The following is a 22504-nucleotide window of genomic DNA, read 5'->3' on the forward strand; positions in this document are numbered from 1 at the left end:
ATATACAACATGACAAACTTGTGATGTGTCTGCTTGTTTCTTTTTTAGAATGCAGACAAAATGTTGGAGAAGAGTACCCCGCTATGGAATGGTAAAGGAAGTAATGAAGATAAGGTTCAAGAGAGCGAGACATCCCTGTTGGTCTTCAAGAAAGCTGAAAAAACTATCTCGACGATAATGAGACAACCCAAAAGTCATGTCTTGATGCCGCACGTCTTTTCTGGAGGCTATTTGAATTTCTTCTCTTACCTTCCAGTTGGCCGCATACCTTTGGATCGTCTTCCTTATTCTAATCCATGATTCTCTCACTCCCAGCGGATCTCCTTCTTTGCAGGGGCATCCCCGCTCTATGCCGATCTCCGTCGTGCACTCTGGCTCCAAAAATGCCGCCGGCGGGCTTCCCTGCCCGGCCCCGTCCGGCGATCGCCCTGACCTGGTCTCCGTAAATCACGCAATGACCTAGATGACAATATGCAATATATTTTAAAACAGATATTGTAGTAGTACTCCATCCGATCCATATTAATTGTCGCTGAGTTAGTCTCTAAATCAGCGACAGTTAATATGAATTGGAGGAGTAGTATTTTCTTTGAAATTCTTAGAGCAGTTGAATCCCTCTGCATAGATTAAACACAGAGACAGGCCTATGAAACGCGTAGACCCAGTATTTGTCATACAAAAACCTATAAACTGCCCTCAAATATACACAAGTTTACATTTGACGACTCTTTCACAGTCCAGTTGGTAGAGGAACTGTCTGCAGCCCGCAGAGCATAGTCGCCGTGCATATGGCGCGCCCACGACATGCCTGCGCAACAAGACAAGCATGATGCTTCCAACCTTTTCTTCTCTTCTCCACATCGACGAGCCTAATCAACAAGCTGACTCCTTTCTCTCAAAAAAAAAAACAAGCTGACTCATTCCTTTTTGATCATCTCCCAACAACCAGCATCGCACGTCCGGAAGTAGATTTAAAATTGGTTCCTCGCTAACCACACTCCTCTCCCTCTCCATATATAATCCCGACCACCCCGTCCTTCTCATCTCATCAGAATCCAGAGTCCACACGCGAGAGCTCACACCGACAGACATGGGGAACTGCCAGGCGGCGGACGCGGCGGCCGTGGTGATCCAGCACTCGGGCGACGGCAAGGTCGAGCGCCTCCATTGGCCGACCACCGCGGCGGACGTCATGCGCAGGAACCCCGGCCACTACGTCGCCCTCGTCGTCCTGCATCACGTCGACGCCGAGCCCGAACCCGCCGTCGCCGGAGAAAATGGAGGTGCGAGGATAACCAAGATCAAGCTCCTCAAGCCAAAGGACACGCTCCTCCTCGGCCAGGTCTACCGCCTCATCACCTCCCAAGGTTCGTGCCGAATTAGTATCCTGGTGAATCCAGCAGTTCTTGGATTGGATTCCTTTTGCTTCTTGCCCTGTTCGCTCTGTAACTTACAATGGAGATTAATCTTTGCCCAAGAAAATACAATGGAGATTAATCGACCAATCGTGATGCGTTCGTGCAGAGGTAACCAAGGCCGTGCAGGCGAGGAAGCAGGAGAGGATGCGCGGCTGCGACGAGGTGATTGAGCAGCAGCGGCCACGGCTGTACCGGCGGCGACAACAGCAGAGGCCCAGGGGCGACGACGCGGCCACGGCCGCCAACGGAGAACAGAGCCAGCCCGCCGACCACCAGGAACGGAAGCGGTTGGAGAAGGACCGGCACCACCGGAGCATCACCGCCGCCCGCGGCAGAGGCAGAGGCGGGCACTGGCGCCCGGCGCTGCAGAGCATCACGGAGTCGTCGTCGAGCGCTAGCGGACACACCGACTGCGAGGATACACGTAAATGAACTACACAGAAAAGTAGAACAAGGTATTGGCGGTGCTAGAAATGTACTCCATGCATTAATTATTCCATTGGAGGAGTACGTTCATTAGGCGATCTGAATGTATCCCATCGGCTTCTCTCCTGTTTGAATCCGTTTTGGAGATACAGTGGCATGCATTGCCCGTTCTTAATTTTCTTTTTCTGAAGATTACCCGTTCGTCGAGGATCTAGCATTTTACCTTTTTTTTTTTGCGAGGAATAACTTCAGACTACCTGATGTATTATTTTGTAAAGTTTTTGTGAATAATTAATAAAATGGCTGCATCCATCACTAGGTCTTCCTCCTTTTCAAAAAAATAAATAAATAAGCCGCACGGGTTATTCCCAGTAGCGCCAAGGATAGATACATGCTCATTGTGTTTGTATTCTCTGTTGAAGCTTGGTGAAGCATAATCCTACCGTGAGGAAATGCTATACGCTTGGTATGTTCTCCTCCAAGCAGAATCAAGGAGGTCATGGATGCGGCTATTTAGAGGCATATTGTTTATATATCAGTTTGGAACAAGAAAATGAAAACGGAAATAAATGCCCTCTCTATATGATAGCACATCGGGTCACCCTCATTTTCAAAATCCACCCACTTAAATGTCTCATAACAAGACCGGTGGTTACAGGAAGACTGGCAAGATGAGGCGATGACTACATTATAAGTCAATAGAAAACAATATTTAGTGCGAAAATCTGCATTAGGTGATTAGGCGATGATGGGATGGCTAAAAAAACTGAAAAAATTGTCACAGAGTGCTCTCCGCTTGCGCATTCAGTTTCAGTTGTCAGTTCTAACAATTTCTAGTGTGATGGTATAAGGACACGGATACATTTCTGTGAGAGGTCATGATCGATGAAACAGTGGTAGTTAGGCTCATGTCAAAGAATGGTGAGACCGCATGGTCAATGGTTAAGAAAAAACAGTGATTTGTTAATTGAAAATTGTGAAGCCTCGGCATTCACTTTCCACAGCAATTTGAATATACTAGCGAGTCTCCATTCAAACTTGTACTACCAGCTCCAGCATATCGAATGTGGTAGCGAGTCTCCGTTCAATATTTCCTTCATTTCTTTTGACAAGACAAAACTAGTACACATTTATTACCTATATGAGTACGTTTAAATTTGTTTGTTTAATTTTTAATAATTAATTCACTTCTCAACCCCATCATTTAGCTTTTTTTATAAGGATTATCCATTTAACCAAAATTGTTCCGTTTTAACCTCCCCCCCCCCCCCCCCATTTAACCAATCCTGTGCTTTGATTTACCTCTTCAAATTTTGTAACCATTCTGCCAAGATGGTCCCACATGTCAGGGCCCATGAAAGACTGGTAGATAGGCTCATTCATCTCTAAGATGAATGGTCAGGCCGCCTGGACAATACTAAAAAAACCAATATGAATTTGTTAGTTTAAAATTGAAAAGCCTCAGAAATAACTCTTCCCAGCAATTTGAATATTCTCCATTCAAATTTGTACTACTACTAGCTCTAGCATATCGAATATACTATCGAGCTTTGTTAGGGTTTGTATCATATTCAAGAAGACGAGACAGCGGTGGTTCCCTGAAGATAAAGTTCTCCCCCACCTAGCCCACGTCCCGGTGGTGTGTCTTGCATCGTCGGTTGGCGTGTGGAGGTGTGACTCTGGCAGATTTGTCCTTCATGGATTTGCTCGGATCTAGTCGTAGTTCTTCTACGTTCGTGTGTTTTCATGTAGGATCCTTCCGATCTATGCTACTCTTCATCAGCGGTGGTTGCTGTTCTGCTGCGGTGGTTCTATATGGTCTTAGCACGACGACTTCCTGACTGTCTAATACAACATGTTTTTCCAGGCTCTGATGAGGGAGGGGTGATGCCGGCGGCGCGTCATGGCCGGGCTCACTTCAGTGCTTGTAGTCATCGCTAGGTGGTCTACGGATCTGGATGTAATTTTTATTATTTTTGGTGCTTGTTGTACTGCCATAATTGAAGATGAATAGATCAAAAGTTTTCTCCTAAAAAAATACTACCGAGTCTCCGCTCAACAGCAACAAATTGAGTGAACCAACCTGTGGTTGGATGGTTAGAGGGATTGTGGTATCCCCAGCCCACCAGGGTTCAAGTCTCGGTGCTCGTATTTATTCCTGAATTTATTTCAGAATTTTCGATGATGCACATTCAGTGGGAGGAGACGTTCCCGTCGATGACGAAGTGCCTACGGTGACTTCATAAATTTCAAGATGATATGCCGGCTCAGTCTTTCAGATGTGCTCATAAGGATAGGGTGTGCGTATGTGCGTTCATATGGGTGAATGTATGCATGTGTATATAAACGCTTGCGTCCGTACTGCGTTAAAAAAACGACAAATTGATGGGTGTGCCGCTAGCAATCATTTCCTTCATTTATCTTGATAAGACGCAAGCAACACTTTCAGTATCTCTAAACTACATGGGAATGGTGGCGCTAGGATGGTGCTTCGAGGCAACGCCAACCAAATCTTTTTCTCGTCATGCCATCACTTCTTTACATGTGATAACACACTGGTGGCTGAGTTGGAAGCTTGTCGAGAGAGAGTTACGCTCGTGCTAGAGTGGAGCTCTTACCGCGTTCATTATGGAAACAGACTGCATGGAAGCGACGATTGACGAGGAGACTATCAATAGGACCCGTGATGCTTGCCTTATTCAGGAGATTAAGGCCTTGTACAATGCTAGGTGGTGAGATGCCTAGAAAAATAAATCGAAATTTTCTGAAGCACCGGTGCCTATAGAGACGTCTAACTAAATGTCTATGCTATATAAATAAGCACCAATGTTTAAAAAAGCGTGGCTTATTTCTCTAAACACCCTCTAAGCACTTTGCAGTATACAAGGCCTAAGACGTTGCTTAGGAGTGAGAGGGAGGTGGTAGTGAAAGCGATCAGGTGTACGAGGCATTGTGTTAGACATGAACTAGCCATGAAAGCGATCAGTGTAAATAATTATACGTCTTTTTTCAAGCAACACTAAAGAAAAAAAAATTACGTGAGCGTGGATAGGCTGGCTGCTACGGCGCAGGCCCAGGCCTAGGAAGGGACCGGAGACGAATCTAACCCAGACTGCCCGCACGCCGCTTGTCGTCCAGGTAACCCTAACTCCCAAAAAAACTCAAAAAAAAAAAAAAAAACCCTAGCTCCCAGACCCTTCTCGGATCCAGCAGCCATGGCGGGATCTTTGACGGCCGCCTCCTTCAACCCCCCCGCCGCCGATCCCGCCAGCGCCAGCCCCTCCCGCTACCCCTTCTGGGTCCTCCTCGACAGCAGAGCCTACTTCGCCGACCGCGACAATGCCACCACCGTGAAGGGCACGACGAGCACGGGCCAAGAATTCAAGGTCACCTTCTGCCTCACCGACCCGCCTGCCGTCTCCTACCTGTGCGTCCACTTTCCCGCGATCAGCATACAGGAGTGTTGCACCACAGAGCCCCGCGTCGTCTCCGCCGCCAATGACCTCGCCCTCCTCTGCTTCGCCTTCAGGTCCGGCTCCGGCACACCGAGCACAGACGATGACTCCCCCCATCACCTCGAGTACTTCGTCTACAAGGCTGCCCCCGGCGGCAAGCACTCCATCCGACGGGTCCCTCCTTCTCCTCCAGACTACTCGCACACGCTGCACGCGGCCATCGTGCCACGCGAGGGCGACAATTTCTTGGTTGCTGATCTTTCCCCGAATGGGGACCTCGGGCACTACAACCTGCACGTCTTCTCGTCGGAGACGAGCGAGTGGAGCACCAAACACGTGCAGCTGAAGGTGCCTGCCAATGTCCTGCCACGAGACCTGCCAAGCCAAACGGACAAGGTGATCCGTCTCGGAGTAAGCACCGTTGGATGGGTCGACCTCTGGCGCGGCATCGTCGTCTGTGATGTGCTTCAAAAGGATCCTGCTCTCCGCTTCCTCCCGCTGCCCAAGGCCGATTTCGACCTGCGACGGGAAGGCCGAGCACGGCAAGTGCGGGACGTCGTTGGCCTCCCCGACGGTTTCATCAACTTCGTCGAGATCGAAAACTGCATCAGATGGTTCACCGTTGTCAGTAAGAGCACGTTGAAGACAGCCGGCGTTTTTGACGTCGCGGATACCATCTCTGATGTGAAGCTCCTCAGCCATAGTGATGATGGTATGGACGACGTTACGGATGACAATCCTGTGCGGCATGCACCTGCTGGCTGGAAGATACGGACAATGCTTAGGAGCATTCATTGGGACTTATGGCACAAGAGTCGCACTGTCCATGCTGACCACATATCACCCTGCCCACCTGAACCCTCTAAGCTGACGCATCATCTATGGAATGATAGAGACATGAAATGGACATTGAGCAACCTCAAGACTACAGGGTTCCCGACCTTCAGTGTTTACGGTGGTAATGCTGTCTACCTCGTGTCTAAGGTGGAGTCTCGGGATGAAGACACATTGCTTGTTGGTGTTGATATTAGAAAGAGGAAGCTGGAAGTCATCGAACAATATTGTTGCGGCAGATCCATTTCTTTCGATCCCATTCCACTTGGTGCTGTTCAAATTGTAGGGGGGCGGGAAGTCACCGAACCATATTGTGGTGGGAGATCCACTGCTTTCAATCCTATTTCCTGTGCATTCTCCGAATATCTCAATACCACTCCAACTCCAAGGCATGGTTTTTTTAGTTTCGCTCTATTTTATATTCTGTTAACTTTCATGAAAATTCAAAGTATTTGCCACGCTAATTAAGTGTATTTAATTTCCCCAGTTCTCAACTTATTTCGCCCCATGCACCTGACACTTTGCCTCTTATTTTGCTTAAGGCCGTGTGATGAGGAAGTTGCAACAGTGTCTGTTCACAGCGGTGTGCCGAATGACCATCTTGAATTGGAGAATACAACCTCACAATTGCAAATTAGCCAGTGCAGTAAAGCTGAGAGCAAAACCTAGTTGTGGTCAATGTGAGTAGGCATACTAGCTGGTGTTTTTAAAATTTGACTTGTGAAGACATTATATGTGGGGTGAGTGATGATGGGAATCTTGGTTTATTTGTGTCAGTGACCCGGTGTTGTGATATATTGTACTTTTTGAATATTCCCTGGTTTGTTGTGGATGTTTGGCCCCCACTGTATTTTGTATTAACAGGTGACTTTTGGGAGCCGAGCTTGTTTGCTTTAACTAGTGGACTGTTTGAAAATGTCTGTTGGGCGCTTGAGTTTCAGAATTCATAGGCAGCACTCCGATAAACCTGTAAAAATGTTTCTAACAATTTTGCTGGAATTGTTTGTGTTTGTTCAGCTTTCTTCTCTTGATGAAAGCACTCCATACATTAAATGACATGATTTTATTTTTATGTATATATTAATAAAAATAGTAGTTCTTGACTCAAGATATTTAACTCTAAAATGTTAGAAATTATTGAACATTAACATTTGATTTGATATCATGATTTAAAATTAATGTGTGAAAGACCTCGGTCACCATGTTGCCTTTCTTGCATTTTGCTGGAACGCGAGGTTGAAGGCTGCGGCGGTTTGCAGGAACTGGCGAGTATGGATGCTGCAACCGGCGATGAATGAATCTACTACAACCAATTTTTTTTTGCTGCAACCATTCATGCTAGCTACGACCCCTGCGGCGGCGACGGTGTTTTGTTGCAACCTTAGTCGTTTTTCGCTACTACCGAAGATGTTTTTGCTACACATTCTTCACGAGGCGATGGCGTGATGACATTTTTTTTGCTGCAACCATGTGGCTTTTTTGCTACATCCATTCTTTCAGAGTTAATTACACTTTAGTACATGAACTTGCACGCTGGGTACAGATTCATACATAAACTTGAAAAATGATACAAATGGGCCACTAAACTATAATTTCAGGTACATTTTGATACATTTGCTGTTAAATCTAACGGGGTGACATTAACTTGCAGCCCACTATGTTCTGTGTATACGTATATGCGGGTCCACCTGTCAGCTGACTAGATATGTGCTGGTCACGACGGCGGAGAGGTTGGACTTCTTGTAAAGCAAAGTTGACGAAGGTATCATACGCAGGGGCGGAGCTACCCCCGGCGACCCCGGGCAGTTGCTCGGGCTGCTCCGGCCATTCTCCACTAAGTAGTACATATAAATCATGATTAATATCACTAATTACAGTGGCAAATTCTGGACAACGGCACTGTATATAGGCTTTGCCCCAGCTCCTTGAGTTGGCTGGCTCCGCCACTGAATTCATACGTGCGGCCTTGACCTTCACCGCCGGCGGAGAGGTTGAATCACCGGCCTGTGTATTCGGTATGTTGCCCGTTGGCAATACGGTGTACAAAGCTAGCTAGTTTTAACGTGTCGAGCTGCAATATCAGTCCACTAGCCTGATTGAGAAACCACATGCTTGTACGTGAGATATTGAGTTCATTCAATTGCAAAAAAGATCGACCAGGTATCCTTCTTCATATAAGACTCGAGCAATGCCTCCTGCTCCACCAAGTTCGCGTCCGGCACGATCGCCCTGCCGGCGACGACCTACTCCTCCGCGTGCAGATGCTCCTGGAGGAGGTTGTGGTTGTAGTTGGCCTCGGCCTGCGCCTCCCGGGACTGCTCCTGCCGCACCATGTCCATATAATGGGCACAAGCCTCGCCGATAGTCATGGTGCAATGCACTGGCGAGGGTGGAGCGGAAGAGGAGGGTGCCGTGGAGGAAGTGGAGGGTGGCGTTGGCTCGTTGTCAGAGGTGTCCTCCATTTGCACGTCCTCTGGCTGCCTGCCGGCCTGCGAACCGGCAGCAATGGCGGGCATGGCCTTCTTCTGCTCCGGCTCCGACGTAAGCCTGTCTCAGAGAGCTTTGACCGCAGAGGGATCCATGAAGGGGAGTGATGTGAAGACGGATGACTGTGGCTATGGCCAGGGCAGCGGTTTTATATAGCGCCCGTGGGCGGCAGAGGGACGGATGGGTGGCGTCGGAGGAGACACCTCGGCAACCGCGTGCCATCAATGCAGGCGGCAGACGGATGGCCGGCCGGCCGTCGTGTCATTTGAACGCGCGGCAATCACCTGCACTGGGAAGCGACGCGGGTGGCGCTCTCTCGGCCGGCGCGCTGCTTCAATGCCGGCGCCAGTGAGCAGCAGCATCCATTCTGACCGGGCATGTACGCGGGTGCTGACGCTTTAGAGCGGCGCTGACCGAAAACGCGCGGGAGGGGCGAGGGTTTTTAATGGGTCAGGACGGTCAGAAATGGGTTTGGGATCGGTCTGGACTCCCGCAAACCTCCCTCAATTTTATCTCCGGTTCGCGAGAGAAATCACGTTTGAACTGTGCCGCGGACCGATACAGACCACGTTGGATGGCTTCCGTGATTTGGATCGTTGCGGGAGGTTTGCGTCAGTGTTGGAAATGCCCTTAGCCCTGTGCTTGAAACATCTCACGTCCGAAGGTCAAATCATACGTCTACATATTTGCTTCTCATCTAACAAGTGGACCCACTACCATGCTGGCCTGCGAGTTAACGGCAAGGCTTGCAATTACCGTTAGATTTAACAGCAGATGTAGCAAAATGTATCCGAAATTATAGTTCAGTGACCCATTTGCACCATTTTTCAACTTTATGTATGATTTTGTACCCACCACGTAAGTTTATGTACTATAGGTGTATTTAGAGCATCTTCAACAGCCGCGCTAAGCGCCGCGCGCAAAAAACCTGTTTGCCGCGCGCGCTTCGGCTGGTTTAGCGTGGCCGCGAGCGCTGGCTCCAGCAGCCTCGCTATAATGCAGCGCGCGCGCCGCTCCAGCGGCGCGTAAAAATGCAGCGCGCGCGACTCGCCGGACGCGCGCGAAAATGAGTTTGAAACAATTATCAAAATGAACATGTGAAATTTGTCACAAACATTTTCCAACCAAGTTCATGCCCACAAGTTTATCCAACCAAGTTCAAAATGCAAACTAAAAGTTCATGTCCACAAGACATAAATGAAAGACACATCAAACATCTTTCTCGTCTTCGTTCTCATCTTCCGAAGACGATTCTTCCGCCTCCGAAGATGAATCTTCCTCCCTATCCTCATCACGCATCGCATCACGTGAAGCTCCGACGGTGTTGGCAAGATCTTCAACGGCATCTTCATGGGAATGTGTGTGAGGAGGCACATTGAAAGACATTCCACCCATGACCGGAGGTGCACCCATGCCTCCCATAAGAGTAGCGAAACTCATGCCTCTATATGTGAGATGATGCATTGAAAAAACAAGAAGAAAATAAAATTTGGAATTTTTTTCACCTTGGGGCATTTCGTCGAACACATGGTGCGCGTCGGCGGCCGGCTCAACGAGTGAGCTCGCCGGCGCTTCGGTAGCCGCCGCGGCCGTCGAACGCCCTGCAAGCTTCTTTCCCCTCGCCTTCGTGCCGCCGGAGCCATCCGCCGCCTTGTTTTTCTTCGCCGAAGTTTTGCCCTTCTTCGGCCGCACCGCATTGGGGAGCTTCGACGGTGCGGCGGCGGCACGGGACGGCACCGGCGCGACGCCACCCGTCGCCGTGGTCATCCGCGGCGTCAAGAAGAGGCTGCGCGCCAGGCCGGCGCTCGGCGGAGCTCCGGCGGTGGCGACGCCAAAGCTCCCCACGCTAGGGTTTCCGGCGGCGGCGGCGGGGGGGGGGGGGGGGGGAGGAGGGGGGTCGCGGCTGTACAACGGGGTGAGCGGGATGCCGGTGTGCGCGTCCATGGGTGGCAGGGCGCCGGCGCGCGCGGGGCGTAGGAGGAGGAGAGGAGAGAGTGCGGCGCGAGCGATCGAGTGTGCCGCGCGCTGTAGCAGGCGCTCGAAATACACCGCGCGGGATGCCGTTTCCGACAGCGCGCCCAACTAGTTATAGCGCGCGCGCCGTTTTCGCGCGCCCGCTGGAGCGACCCGCCGCGTTGCGCGCGTGCTAAAACCGACTAATTTGCGGCGCAGCGCTAGTTTAGCGCGACTGTTGGAGATGCTCTTAACTCATTCTTTCACGACAGCGAGAGGCCGGTGATGGGTTGTTGTAAATCCCGGCGACGAGATACAGAGTGGGCCAGGGGCAGATGTTGCAACCGGTCACCGGCGAGCTGCAACCTCGATTGGCATGGAGCGACGGCGACCACGCGGTGGTACAACCGTAGAGAGGGAGAGCTACAATGGCGACTCGTTTTTTTTTTGGTCGAAACCGGTGACCGCGGTGAGTGTGACAGTCACCACGACGAGCGCGGGCTGGTGGACCGAGGTGCAGAGGGGGCGGGGCGAGCTTGCCACGGAGGAGGAATGGGCGGGGGAAGGGCCATGGGAAATTATTTTACATGTGGGGGAGGAAGGAAAAGCAACAGATCGGGCGGCTCTACTGCTGGCCGAAATTTGGGCCGGCCGGCCGGCGCCTATCACCCGCCTTCTTAGAAACCCATAATTTCATGGGTGTGGAGAAGCGAATATTAGTGGTTTTCCAAAAACACTTTTCACAAATAGTGGATCGTAACTGAATTTCTCATGCTGCGCTCGTTTCTCACAGCCTGCTCCTACACAAGAATTTAGAGTGGCCAGCTTTAGCCTTTATGACACGAAACATGATTCTACATAAACTGATTATTCACAAAAAAACTAGCAAAACGATTTTACTAAAAATCTTCTAAAAACAAAATTTTGGTGAATGCATGGCTAAATATCACTATCTAAACATGCACTAAAGAGTGGTTAGAGTGGGACTTGCAAGCAAAGCAATTGTTTGTTTCACTCCCTCCCCAAATCAAATGTTTCGTTCGGCACGGAGACCGTTCTGTGGGTTCTGGGAAAAAAAGCAACACTAAGAAAGAAAAAAAAAACGTGGCCTCACGCGCCTCCTCCCCAAAAAAGTTTAGGGTCCCTCCACCTCCTGTTGGCGTCGCCATCGGCCTGCCTCGTCTCCGGTGGCCTTAGAGCGGGGATGCGGTGGATCCCGGCCCTTGTCGGCAGAAGGGCTCCATTTTTAGATGTTTCTTCGAGTTATGTTAGGGTTTGTGTCTTGCTCAGGAAGGCGAGGCGACGACACCTCCCTGAAGATGGAATAAAGTTCTCATCACATAGCTCCTATCCCGGTTGTGCGTCTAGTATCGTAGGTGGGCGTATGGATGTCTTTGGCGGATCTGTCTTTGATGGATTTTCTCGGATTTGGTCATCGTTCGTTTACATTCATGTGTCTTCAGGTTTGATCCTTCCGATCTATGCTATTCTGCATCGGCGACAGTTGTTGTTCTGGTGCACAGATCTTATAAGGCCTTAGCACCACGACTTCCCGGCTCTATACTACAACACGTTTTTGTCTGTCTCCAACGAGGGAGGGGCGATGACGGCGGCACGCCTTCAGCTGGTTTCGGTGCTTGTAAGCGACACTAGGTGATCAACGGATCTGGATGTAATTTATATTATTTTTAGTGTTCGTTGTATTGCCATGATTAAAGTTTAATGTAGTAGACAGAAGATTTCATGGGAAAAAAATTTAAAAAAAATACGTGAACCGGTGAACGTGTGTTTTTTAGTAGAACGTGATATCCAGGCCGAGGAAGGAAGAGAAATCTAACCCTACAAAACTATTTCCGATAATAAAACTACTTATAGTAGATCGGAAGTTTTTTTAGACAGCCCGCACGCCGCTGTCTCTACAAAAGAAAATCTCTTGCCGTCCAGTCCAGGTAACCCTAGCTAGTTCCCAAAGCCTTCTCGGCCGGATCCAGCAGCCATGGCGGGATCCTTCACGGCCGCCTCCTTCCAGCCCCCCGCCGCTGATCCCGCCAGCGCCAACCCCTCCCGCTACCCCTCCCATGTCCTCCTCGACAGAAGAGCCTACTTCGCCGACCGCGACAACGCCACCACCGTGAAGGCCACGACGAGCAGGGGCCACGACGTCAAGGTCACCTTCTGCCTCGCCGACCCGCCTGCCATCTCCTACTTCTGCGTCCACTTCCCCGGAATCAGCGTACACGAGTGTTGCGCCACGGAGCCCCGCGTCGTCTCCTCCGCCGACGACCTCGCCCTCCTCTGCTTCGCCTTCAGAACCGGCGCAGCGAGCACGGACGAAGACTCCCATCACCTCGAGTACTTCGTCTACAAGGCTGCCTCCGCTGGCAACCAGTCCATCAGACCCGTCCCTCGTTCTCCTCCAGGTTACAGGCACCAATGGCATGCGGCCATCGTGCCCCGCGAGGGCGACAGTTTCTTGGTCGCTGATCTTTCATCGAACAGGGACCTCGGGCACTACAACCTGCACATCTTCTCGTCAGAGACGAACGACTGGAGCACCAAACACCTGCGGCTGCAGGCGCCCATCTCGGATGTCCTGCTCCTGCCACGGGACCTGCCAACCCAAACCGACAAGGTGATCTCTCTCGGAGAAAGCACGGTAGGATGGGTCGATCTCTGGCGCGGCATCGTCGTCTGTGATGTGCTTCACAAGGAGCCTATTCTCCGCTTCCTCCCGCTGCCCAAGCCCATGGTGCACCGCGAAAGCCAAGCATGGCCAGCGCGGGACGTCACCGGCTACCCCAATGGTTTCATCAACTTCATCGAGATCGAAAGTTGTTTCAGATGGGGTAAGTTTATCCAGGTGAGGAGTTTCAAGACAACAGCCTATCTCGACTTCCTGGATACCATCCATGATACCGAGCTCCTCGAGCATCATGAAATGGACTCTTTGGATAATGAAATTAAGTGTGTGCCTGATGGCTGGAAGATCCGAACATGCTTTAGGAGCATTTCTTGGGACCATTGGAGAAAGGGGCACATTGTCCGTGATGATGACATATCAGCCGACCCACAACATGCTAAGGTGCTACCTCACCTGTGGAATAGTGGAGCTCAGAAATGCAGATTGAATATGCTGAAGACTACACCAGGCTTCCCAACCTTCGGCATTTATGATATTGATTTTGTCTACCTCATGTTTGAAGTGGGTGTTAACAAGAAGCCATGGGTGTTTGGTGTAGATATTGAAAAGGAGTCTCTGGATGTCATCAAACCATATTGTGCCTCAAGAGCCCCTTATTCCGATCAGACCTTCAAGAACACCTTCATTTCCTGTGTATTCTCTGCATATCTCAATACCGCTCCCAAGTCCAAGGCATGGTTTTTTGCTTTGCTCTGTTTTCTATTCTGTTAACTTTCATGCAAACTGAAAGTATTTGCCAAACTAATTGTATTTTCCAACTTATTTTACCCCATGCACCTGACATTTTGCCTCTTATTTTGCTTAAGGTCATGTGATGAGGAAGGTTCAACAGAGTCTGCTCACAGCGGTGCGCGGAATGATCATCTTTCATCGGGCAGTACTGTTACAAAAAATGTGGTAGACTCGTTGTAATCACCTTGCTACTATTATTTATAGATGTGTCCATTTTGCCATCTCCTTCAATAATATGTATGTAAACCCTTCTACAACAAACCCAGCAAGGCAACCCCATACCAGCAATCCAGTTTGACACAAACTGGGCACGCCATCTTCAACTTCAACGCAATTAAGTAAAAATATTGTGAACGCTTATAATATGATGCTGTTCTTTTGTCGTAGTTCTTCTTGACTCAAGATATATCTCTAAAAACATTCTGAACACTTATAATTTGATATCATGATTTCAACAAAATGAGTGAAAGATTTGGGTCACCATGTTGCCTTTCCTGTTGTATATATAGGGAAGCAAATGTCGGTTTAGCTTCATCTTCTTGCATCTCTATTTGAGGTTTTACATTTGACAGAACTGATTGGATACTTAATTAATCATATTTGTAATTTAGAGACCATATTAAAGTTGCTACCCTGTTAATAAGTGAAACTGTTGCATGAGCTAAGAAACATCTTTTTTTTTTCGGGCAATGCCGGAGCTCTGCCTTTTTAGTAAGAAGAATAAGAATTGACCAATTAATGAGGAAAACGGGCCAAAACCGATACATAAGCAATGCACACACCATCCCTGAGCCGCACCCCCGACGAGTCTCGTCGACTCTGTCACCCAAGCAATCTGAGCCAACACCCTACAACCAAACCCGAAACCGCCACTTCGACATCCATGCCAGCCCCGAGTCCGCGCACCGGGCAAGCCGCCTACTCTGTCACCCGAACAACCAGAGTGGACGCCCTACAACCATCTCCGGAGCCCCCGCCCCGACTTGCAATTGCAAGCTACACACACGCACACACGCTCTCTAACCATAAAAGAAGAAGCGTCAATATGTGATACTGTAGCACCAATATAGTACATGTAATCATCGACATAGAAATTTTCCCCATATAAATATAGGTTAATTAGGAGATAACACAAAATCACGTCATGAAAGGCCCACCAAAATACCGCACTAAAAAAAACACTCCATCATCTCCCCTATCCGCCAAACCAAATATTCCCTCTGTTCCAAAATACAAGGTGTTTTAGTTTTTTGCAAAGTCAAATTTCTTTTTATTTGACCTAGTCGAGAGCCAAAAATATCATCATCCATAACACTAAATAAATAAAACACGAAAATTCATGTCATGATTAACCTAATGATACCGATTAAATGATTGATGTATTTCTCTACAAATTTGATCAAATTTAAAATGGTTTGACATTTCAAAAAAAAAGCTAATACAACTTATATTTTAAAATAGAGGGAGTAAAAAATTATGAAAACCCTAATAACACAAACGGTGCAGCAAAGCTCGCCAACCTTTATAGTCCTTGATGATCCAAGAGCAAGCTCGACGACACTTTCGGGACCTTGTTGGCACGTGGAGATCGACGGACGCATGGCAGGAGGAAGCTGCCCTCTGGCCCGAAGATGCAAGACAAGAAAACAGCAAGCAAGTGTGTGCGCCCTGACAGGAGCCCGCCTGTCGTCGATGCGGATCCCGTTTTACAAATCGCTCCATTCTGACACATGAGTAAGATAAGGGAGCGATGACTCACTCACTGAACACACTCCAAATGCACCTCACCAACCAAGACAAATGAGTAGGAATGAAAAGCTCTCGGCCATCATGTGCATGCAGAAATGAAAAGCTCTCACTATCATCAGCTTTCAGTAGTTAACTAACCAGATCAACCGAGTCCATGTGTTGTTTCCTTCCCAAAACACACCCCTTCTCATCCTGTCACCCATGCTCTCCAACCATTCCGTGAGCCTCAAACCGGTGTCCCCTTCTTTGTCCCTCTGGGGTGGGCAGTCCGCGAGGCGACTTGCCATCGGTGTCCTCTAATGGGACAAAGGCCAGCCATGAGCAGGAAGATTCCTGTACTGTGCTTGTCTTCCTCCTCAGCAACATGCTAATAAGGAGAGCGAGAGATAGGTTAATATATACTAGTTGTGGTGTTAGCATATCGGCGCCGCCATGCATGACTGCTTAGCAGCTGTTACTGCTACTAGTTAAGTGTTAACTTGACTGGTTATGGTTGGAGTGGGAGGAGTCAGTGTCATGTGAACCCTGCATGGCCTGCATTTCGGTGTTTCAAAGTTTCTTCCATCTGGTCGTCGTGCTGTGCATGTGGATGACTGACCTGCAGGAAGGTGCTGTGTTTGCCTTGCCTTCTGATGCGTCAGTGTAGGGCGATCTTGCATGTCGGTTCATCCATGCATGCATGACATGATCCACACGCTAGAAAAGACTTGTGTTCCTAGTGTGCCTCCGCTCTTTTCTTTTCATCTTTTCCTCAGGGAAAAATATCTTAAAGTTAGTACCACATGCATGATAGGATCCAAGTGTAATTATCATAAATATACCAAGAATTGTGCTTGCCGGCTGGCGGTGATGCCTATGGATGTCGTTTTCCTTCTTCGAGGCGTCGTCGGGGAGATATGCATATTCGCAACTCCCAGATCAAGCTTTCCAGCAAAAGCCATGATCATGTTGCAGGGTCAGGCAGCGCCGTCGTTTTCTCTCTTTGGTGCGTCATCTTGGAGATCTTGGTCTCATTTGTGCTTCCTGTAGGCTGGATGTGCATGACATCGCGGTCAACAGGTGCTCGACCGGGGTGTGGGCGCTTGGTGTGGCGTTGCAACTCATGTGGCATTGATGATGTTGCCTTGGGGAGTAGGGTTGCGGCACGTTCTTCGACATCAAACCATTTGGAGTGACCCTAAGTGTGAAGTAGAAGTTGTAGTGTCACAGCGATGCAGCGGCAACGATGCCATGCGATGGACAAGTCGGGCTACGTTGGCATAAGGCACACTTCTTTCTCCTGCAAGTCTCGTCAGAGAAGTCAGAGTTGCCTAGTCCTCAGCGCTTGCCGGCGATTGTTTGGCTTTGGACGACATGATCCCCGTGTAGAGTTCGTTCGGAGGGGTCTCAACGGGTTATCTTCGGCGAAGTCGGAGTTGCTTGCTCGGAGAAAGGTGATGACAATGACATTGCAGGCAACCTTGACGATGTACTCTCCTCAGTGGTGTGTGGTATTGTGGGTGTCACGTCAGTCGGGTGCCAATTTTTTGAGAATGTTGTAACAGTTTTCGTACGGATTTTTGAGACTTGAGAGTATAACTCTCTTCTACATTCTTTTTATAATGAATCAGACCCTAAGAAACCGTGTTTCAAAAATAAATAATTATACTGAAGTGGAACTCATTTTGGTTTCCAATACATCATTGTTACGTTATATCTTAATTATTTCCTTGTCACAACAAGTTTTGTGAGGTGTCAACAATTTGGAATAATTATGTCACTTTCGTTAGACATATATAAGCTTTATTACCCTTCCTCCTGCCACTCTGTTAGTATGTGCTTATTGTTGGTTGGCGATATCACTAGAACACGTTATTGTCGAGAGTCAATGTGTCATTAATCTTAGCAACCAAATAATTGGAATGCGAGTTCTCCAATTGGGGCTGTCAATTACAACTACATATTCTAGCGAGATATCCATCAAGTACATATAGTCATGAGTAGACGTTGATAGGCCCAGGATTTTTATTTACTCCGCGTATTAGCTTTTGTCAAAGTCAAACTTAGTAAACTTTGACAAAGTTTATAAAAAATATATATTAACATATACAATAACAAATCAATATCATTAGATTCATTATTGAATGTACTTTCATATCATAAAGATTTGCTATGATAAATATTCATATTGTTTTCTATAAACTTGATCAAACTTTATGAAGTTTGACTAAAGTCAACTCTAATATGCAGAGTAAATAAAAATGGAGGAAGTATTTTTTTTTTTGCCAATTCTTTAGAGCATTTATAAGCATGGGAAATCCTCCACATAGATTGAACACAGAGACATATTTTTGAAACACATAGTAGACCCCGTATTTATTAAACAAAAACCTACGAGCTGCCCTCAAATATATATGTGACGACCCTTTCACAGTACAGTTGGTAGAGCTGCCCGCAGCCTGCAGAGCATTGTCGACATATGGCGCGTCCACGACATGCGTGCGCAAGAAGACAAGCACGATCCCTATGCCGCTTCCACTGTGCCGGCCATTTTTTCTACGGTCCCTAAACAATCAATTAACAAGTTGATCTTGATTGACTCCTTCGTTTATCACGTCGCAACAACCAGCATCGCACGTCCACAAGTAGATTTAAAATTGGTTCCTCGCTAATCACACTCCTCTCCCTCTCGTCTCGGCTCCCCCATAAAACACCAACCCCAACCCGTCCTTCTCAACAGAATTCAGAATCCAGACGCGAGAGCTCACAAAGACTCGGGCAGCTGTCGGCGATCTCTGTGGTACAGGGGCACGTGAGACGTGGGCATGGGGAACTGCCAGGCGGCGGACGCGGCGGCCGTGGTGATCCAGCACCCGGGCGACGGCAAGGTCGAGCGCCTTCACTGGCCGACCACCGCGGCGGACGTCATGCGCAGGAACCCCGGCCACTACGTCGCCCTCGTCGTCCTGCATCACGTCGAAGCCGAGCCCGAGCCCGCCGTCGCCGGAGAAAGAGGAGGTGCCAGGATAACCAAGATCAAGCTCCTCAAGCCAAAGGACACTCTCCTCCTCGGCCAGGTCTACCGCGTCATCACCTCCCAAGGTTCGTGCCAAATTAGCAGTATCCCGGTGAATCCACCAGTTCTTGGATTGGATTCCTTTCGCTTCTTGTCCGGTTCGCTCTGTTACTTGCATAGAGATTAATCGTTCCGTTGTGCGTGCGTGCAGAGGTGACCAAGGCCGTGCAGACGAGGAAGCAGGAGAGGATGCGCAGCTGCGACGAGGCCATCGAGCAGGAGCGGCCGCGGCTGCACCGCCGGCGGCAACCGCCGAGACCGAGGGGCGACGACGCGGCCACCACAGCCAACGGAGAACAGAGACAGCCCGCCGATCACCAGGTAATTGATAGCACGCTCGCCTGCGAACTCATCCATCATGGCAATCGCAGCAACTCATCTGTCCACCCCTCTTCTTGGTTCAGGAACGGAAGCGGCTGGAGAAGGATCCGCGCCACCGGAGCATCGCCGCCGCCCGCGGCAGAGGCCGGCACTGGCGGCCGGCGCTGCAGAGCATTACAGAGTCATCGTGGAGCGGACACACAGACTGCGAGGATACATTAAAGAGACTCTACATGTAAACGAACTAGAGGTCTAGAGTAGAAAAGTAGAAGAAGGTTTTGGGAGAGCAGTGTAGAAATGTATACATACATTAGGCGATCTGAATGTATTCATCGGCTTCAGTCCAGTCTGAATCCGTTTTGGTGATACAGTAGCACACATTACACCCCCTCCTTCCTTTTTTTTCCTTTTTTGTTGAAAATTACCCGTTCCTCTCTGGAGGATGTACCGGTTTATCCAAGCCACATGTGTAATTCCCAGTAGTGCGGAGGATTGTTGTGCGACTGAAAAAGGCGTTGTCACAGAGTGCTCGTGGCTTGGGCATTCAGTTTCAGTTTTCAGTTCTGACCAGTTCAAATTTGATGTATATAATGACTGACACGGATACATTTCTGAGGGAGGTCATGATCGATGAAACAGTGGTAGTTAGCCTCATTTGAATGTATGGTGAGACCGCCTAGTCAATGGTTAAGAAAAGACAGTGATTTGTTAATTTAAATTTGCCAAGCCTCGGAATTCGCTCTCTACATCAATTTGAATATACTAGCGAGTCTTCATTCAAACTTGTACCATTGCTACCAGCTCCGGCATATTGAATGTAGTAGCGAGTCTCCGTTCAACATTTGCTTTGTTTCTTTTAACAAGACACAATTAGTACACTTTGACTACCTAATCCTTATATGAGTATGTTTAACTTTCTTTAATAGTTAATTCATTTTCACCCCCATCATTTATCATTTTTATAAGGATTTCATTTTTACCTAAATTGTTCCGCTTAACCCGTGCTATGGTTTACCTTTACAAATTTTGTGAACGTTCTGCAAAGGTGGTCCCACATGTCAGGGCAGATGAAAGATTGGTAGGTAGGCTCATTCCTCTCTAAGATGAATGGTCAGACCGCATGGATAATGCTGGGAAAATAGTCCAAATTTGTTAGTTTAAAATTGAGAAGCCTCAGAAATCGCTCTCCCTAATAATTTGAATATTCTCTATTCCCACATGTCAGGGTCGACCTGGTGTGTCACATGGATGGCCTCAATGCGGAAAGAGAGAAATGCAGTCGTGATGTGAAGGAGAGAGCGATCGCACGCCCCGCTGATTTGATACATGGTTCGGTCGGTCAAGATTGGATCATTTACCTTATATAAATGCGTAATCTTGTTAGTATTTCATTTTCGTTGGTGGTGGTGTTGTTGCTGATTGTGGAATCGTTTGCGATGTGTGATCTTGTAACACATGTGCATGGTTTTCCTATGCATTCTAGTTTTGGTATTTTGCTCCTAGTTGGTAGGAAGATCACATTATTGTATAAGGATTGATAAAAAGAAAAAGGTTGCATTCACTGTATTGTCCATTTAGTAAATGGTCTGATTTTATTTGTGAATCAAGTGAAGTATATAATTGGAGACAAGAAGCTAGTAAAGCACACACTAGTAGGACAACAAAATGTTGTTGACTTCCTTGGTCAAACTATCACCACTCCTCTCCTCGTAAAGCTAATTTTAGCAGCAGAACACGGGAGGTTACGCTTGCTTGGTGGTTGGGACACAATAGGTTGTGGCATTTGGAGGGTTGATTAATTAGCCCACGTGAGAACAAATCTATTTTTCTATACTACTATTAAACAATTAAACAAGAACTTTTTTAAGCACACCCCACAAAGTGTACACAGATCCAATACCACCGCACGATTAGACCCACTAAATCTATACTACTATTAAACAATCAAATAAAAACTTCTTCAAGCACACCCCACAAAGTGTACACAGATCCAATACCACCGCACGATTAGACCCACTAAAATCAATCTAACGGTTAGACTTCACCTAACCCATTTTCTGTGTGCACTTAGCAATTTACATTGACTGACCGTACTCCACCGTGGAGGAAAATATGAAACTCCATGCCTGGAAAATTAGGAAACTAATAATCACGGGTGCATCACATTTTAGAAAAGTAAATCAGAGTGCATCCATCCTATTAGGAAACTAATCTCAGACAAATCCATCATATTAGAAAACTTATCTCGGACGCATCCATCCTATTAGGAAGCTAATCGCGAGCCGCCTGCCGCCATCATGCACATCAATCGGATTTATTTTTCTATACTACTATTAAACAATCAAATAAGAACTTCTTTAAACACACCCCACAAAGTGTACACAGATCCAATACCACCGCACGATTAGACCCACTAAAATCAATCTAACGGTTAGACTTAACCTAACCCATTTTCTGTGTGCACTTAGCAATTTACATTGACTGACCGTACTCCACCGTGGAGGAAAATATGAAACTCCATGCCTGGGAAATTAGGAAACTAATAATCACAGGTGGATCACATTCTTCTATACTACTATTAAACAATCAAACAAGAACTTCTTTAAGCACACCCCACAAAGTGTACACAGATCCAATACCACCGCACGATTAGACCCACTAAAATCAATCTAACGGTTAGACTTAACCTAACCTATTTTCTGTGTGCACTTAGCAATTTACATTGACTGACCGTACTCACCGTGGAGGAAAATATGAAACTCCATGCCTGGGAAATTAGGAAACTAATAATCACGGGTGCATCACATTCTAGGAAAGTAAATCAGAGTGCATCCATCCTATTAGAAAACTAATCTCAGACAAATCCATCATATTAAAAAACTTATCTCGGACGCATCCATCCTATTAGGAAGCTAATCGCGAGCCGCCTGCCGCCATCATGCACATCAATCGGATTTATTTTGTTTCATGACAGAGAAACCATATACCTTTCGCTATTTTGCCACATATATTTATTCTTATATACTTGTGCAGTTTCAAATGATCCAACATATCTGCAGTCATCAAACTTGAAGACATACTGTTTAAGGCCTTATTTGCACCGCCTCTCTTTCTTTGTCTGCGTGCCTCTTTCCTTCAATAATAATAATGAATAAATCTTTCCGGATCAGGTATTACACTGTTACAAATGTATGCTGAAGCTACTCCTTACGACAAGGAAAAAGAGGATGAATGCTTTCTATCTTCACCAATTTTGTAGCATGTTCGAAATTGTTGGCTCTTTCTTATTTGAGGATTCATCATGTTTTTTGCAATTTAGAAGCTGACCTGAAAGCTTGATAAGGTTAAGCTTGACAAATACTCTGAAATATTG

The 22504-nt window shown here is 47.6% G+C and overlaps 4 protein-coding genes across 4 annotated transcripts; all 4 read left to right on the plus strand.

The window, feature by feature from the left end:
• The first annotated feature begins 1071 nt into the window (after nucleotides 1-1071).
• On the plus strand, nucleotides 1072-1850 carry LOC123040479 (uncharacterized). Its single transcript, XM_044463317.1, has 2 exons — nucleotides 1072-1367; nucleotides 1525-1850. Exons 1-2 carry the CDS (start codon nucleotides 1091-1093, stop codon nucleotides 1848-1850), a joined length of 603 nt encoding a protein of 200 aa, XP_044319252.1. The 5' UTR covers nucleotides 1072-1090.
• A 3122-nt stretch (nucleotides 1851-4972) lies between these two features.
• Nucleotides 4973-6965, plus strand: LOC123040480 (uncharacterized). Its single transcript, XM_044463318.1, has 2 exons — nucleotides 4973-6522; nucleotides 6676-6965. Exons 1-2 carry the CDS (start codon nucleotides 5060-5062, stop codon nucleotides 6800-6802), a joined length of 1590 nt encoding a protein of 529 aa, XP_044319253.1. The 5' UTR covers nucleotides 4973-5059; the 3' UTR covers nucleotides 6803-6965.
• A 5517-nt stretch (nucleotides 6966-12482) lies between these two features.
• On the plus strand, nucleotides 12483-14360 carry LOC123040481 (uncharacterized). Its single transcript, XM_044463319.1, has 2 exons — nucleotides 12483-13946; nucleotides 14081-14360. Exons 1-2 carry the CDS (start codon nucleotides 12570-12572, stop codon nucleotides 14087-14089), a joined length of 1386 nt encoding a protein of 461 aa, XP_044319254.1. The 5' UTR covers nucleotides 12483-12569; the 3' UTR covers nucleotides 14090-14360.
• A 4132-nt stretch (nucleotides 14361-18492) lies between these two features.
• LOC123040482 (uncharacterized) lies at nucleotides 18493-19694 on the plus strand. The gene is made up of 3 exons (XM_044463320.1): nucleotides 18493-18836; nucleotides 18962-19131; nucleotides 19215-19694. Exons 1-3 carry the CDS (start codon nucleotides 18560-18562, stop codon nucleotides 19368-19370), a joined length of 603 nt encoding a protein of 200 aa, XP_044319255.1. The 5' UTR covers nucleotides 18493-18559; the 3' UTR covers nucleotides 19371-19694.
• Nucleotides 19695-22504: the final 2810 nt, after the last annotated feature.

The sequence above is a fragment of the Triticum aestivum genome, chromosome 2B (assembly GCF_018294505.1).
Source record: "Triticum aestivum cultivar Chinese Spring chromosome 2B, IWGSC CS RefSeq v2.1, whole genome shotgun sequence".
NCBI classification, from domain to species: domain Eukaryota; kingdom Viridiplantae; phylum Streptophyta; class Magnoliopsida; order Poales; family Poaceae; genus Triticum; species Triticum aestivum.

Excerpts from the sequence above, each read along its gene's own strand:
- LOC123040481 (XM_044463319.1), top strand. The coding sequence starts at position 12,570 with ATGGCGGGATCCTTCACGGCCGCCTCCTTCCAGCCCCCCGCCGCTGAT.
- LOC123040480 (XM_044463318.1), top strand. The coding sequence starts at position 5,060 with ATGGCGGGATCTTTGACGGCCGCCTCCTTCAACCCCCCCGCCGCCGAT. Across the intron at positions 6,523-6,675 it reads AATACCACTCCAACTCCAAG|GCCGTGTGATGAGGAAGTTG; the intron begins GCATGGTTTTTT and ends ATTTTGCTTAAG.
- LOC123040479 (XM_044463317.1), top strand. The coding sequence starts at position 1,091 with ATGGGGAACTGCCAGGCGGCGGACGCGGCGGCCGTGGTGATCCAGCAC. Across the intron at positions 1,368-1,524 it reads CCGCCTCATCACCTCCCAAG|AGGTAACCAAGGCCGTGCAG; the intron begins GTTCGTGCCGAA and ends GCGTTCGTGCAG.
- LOC123040482 (XM_044463320.1), top strand. The coding sequence starts at position 18,560 with ATGGGGAACTGCCAGGCGGCGGACGCGGCGGCCGTGGTGATCCAGCAC. Across the intron at positions 18,837-18,961 it reads CCGCGTCATCACCTCCCAAG|AGGTGACCAAGGCCGTGCAG; the intron begins GTTCGTGCCAAA and ends GCGTGCGTGCAG. Across the intron at positions 19,132-19,214 it reads GACAGCCCGCCGATCACCAG|GAACGGAAGCGGCTGGAGAA; the intron begins GTAATTGATAGC and ends TTCTTGGTTCAG.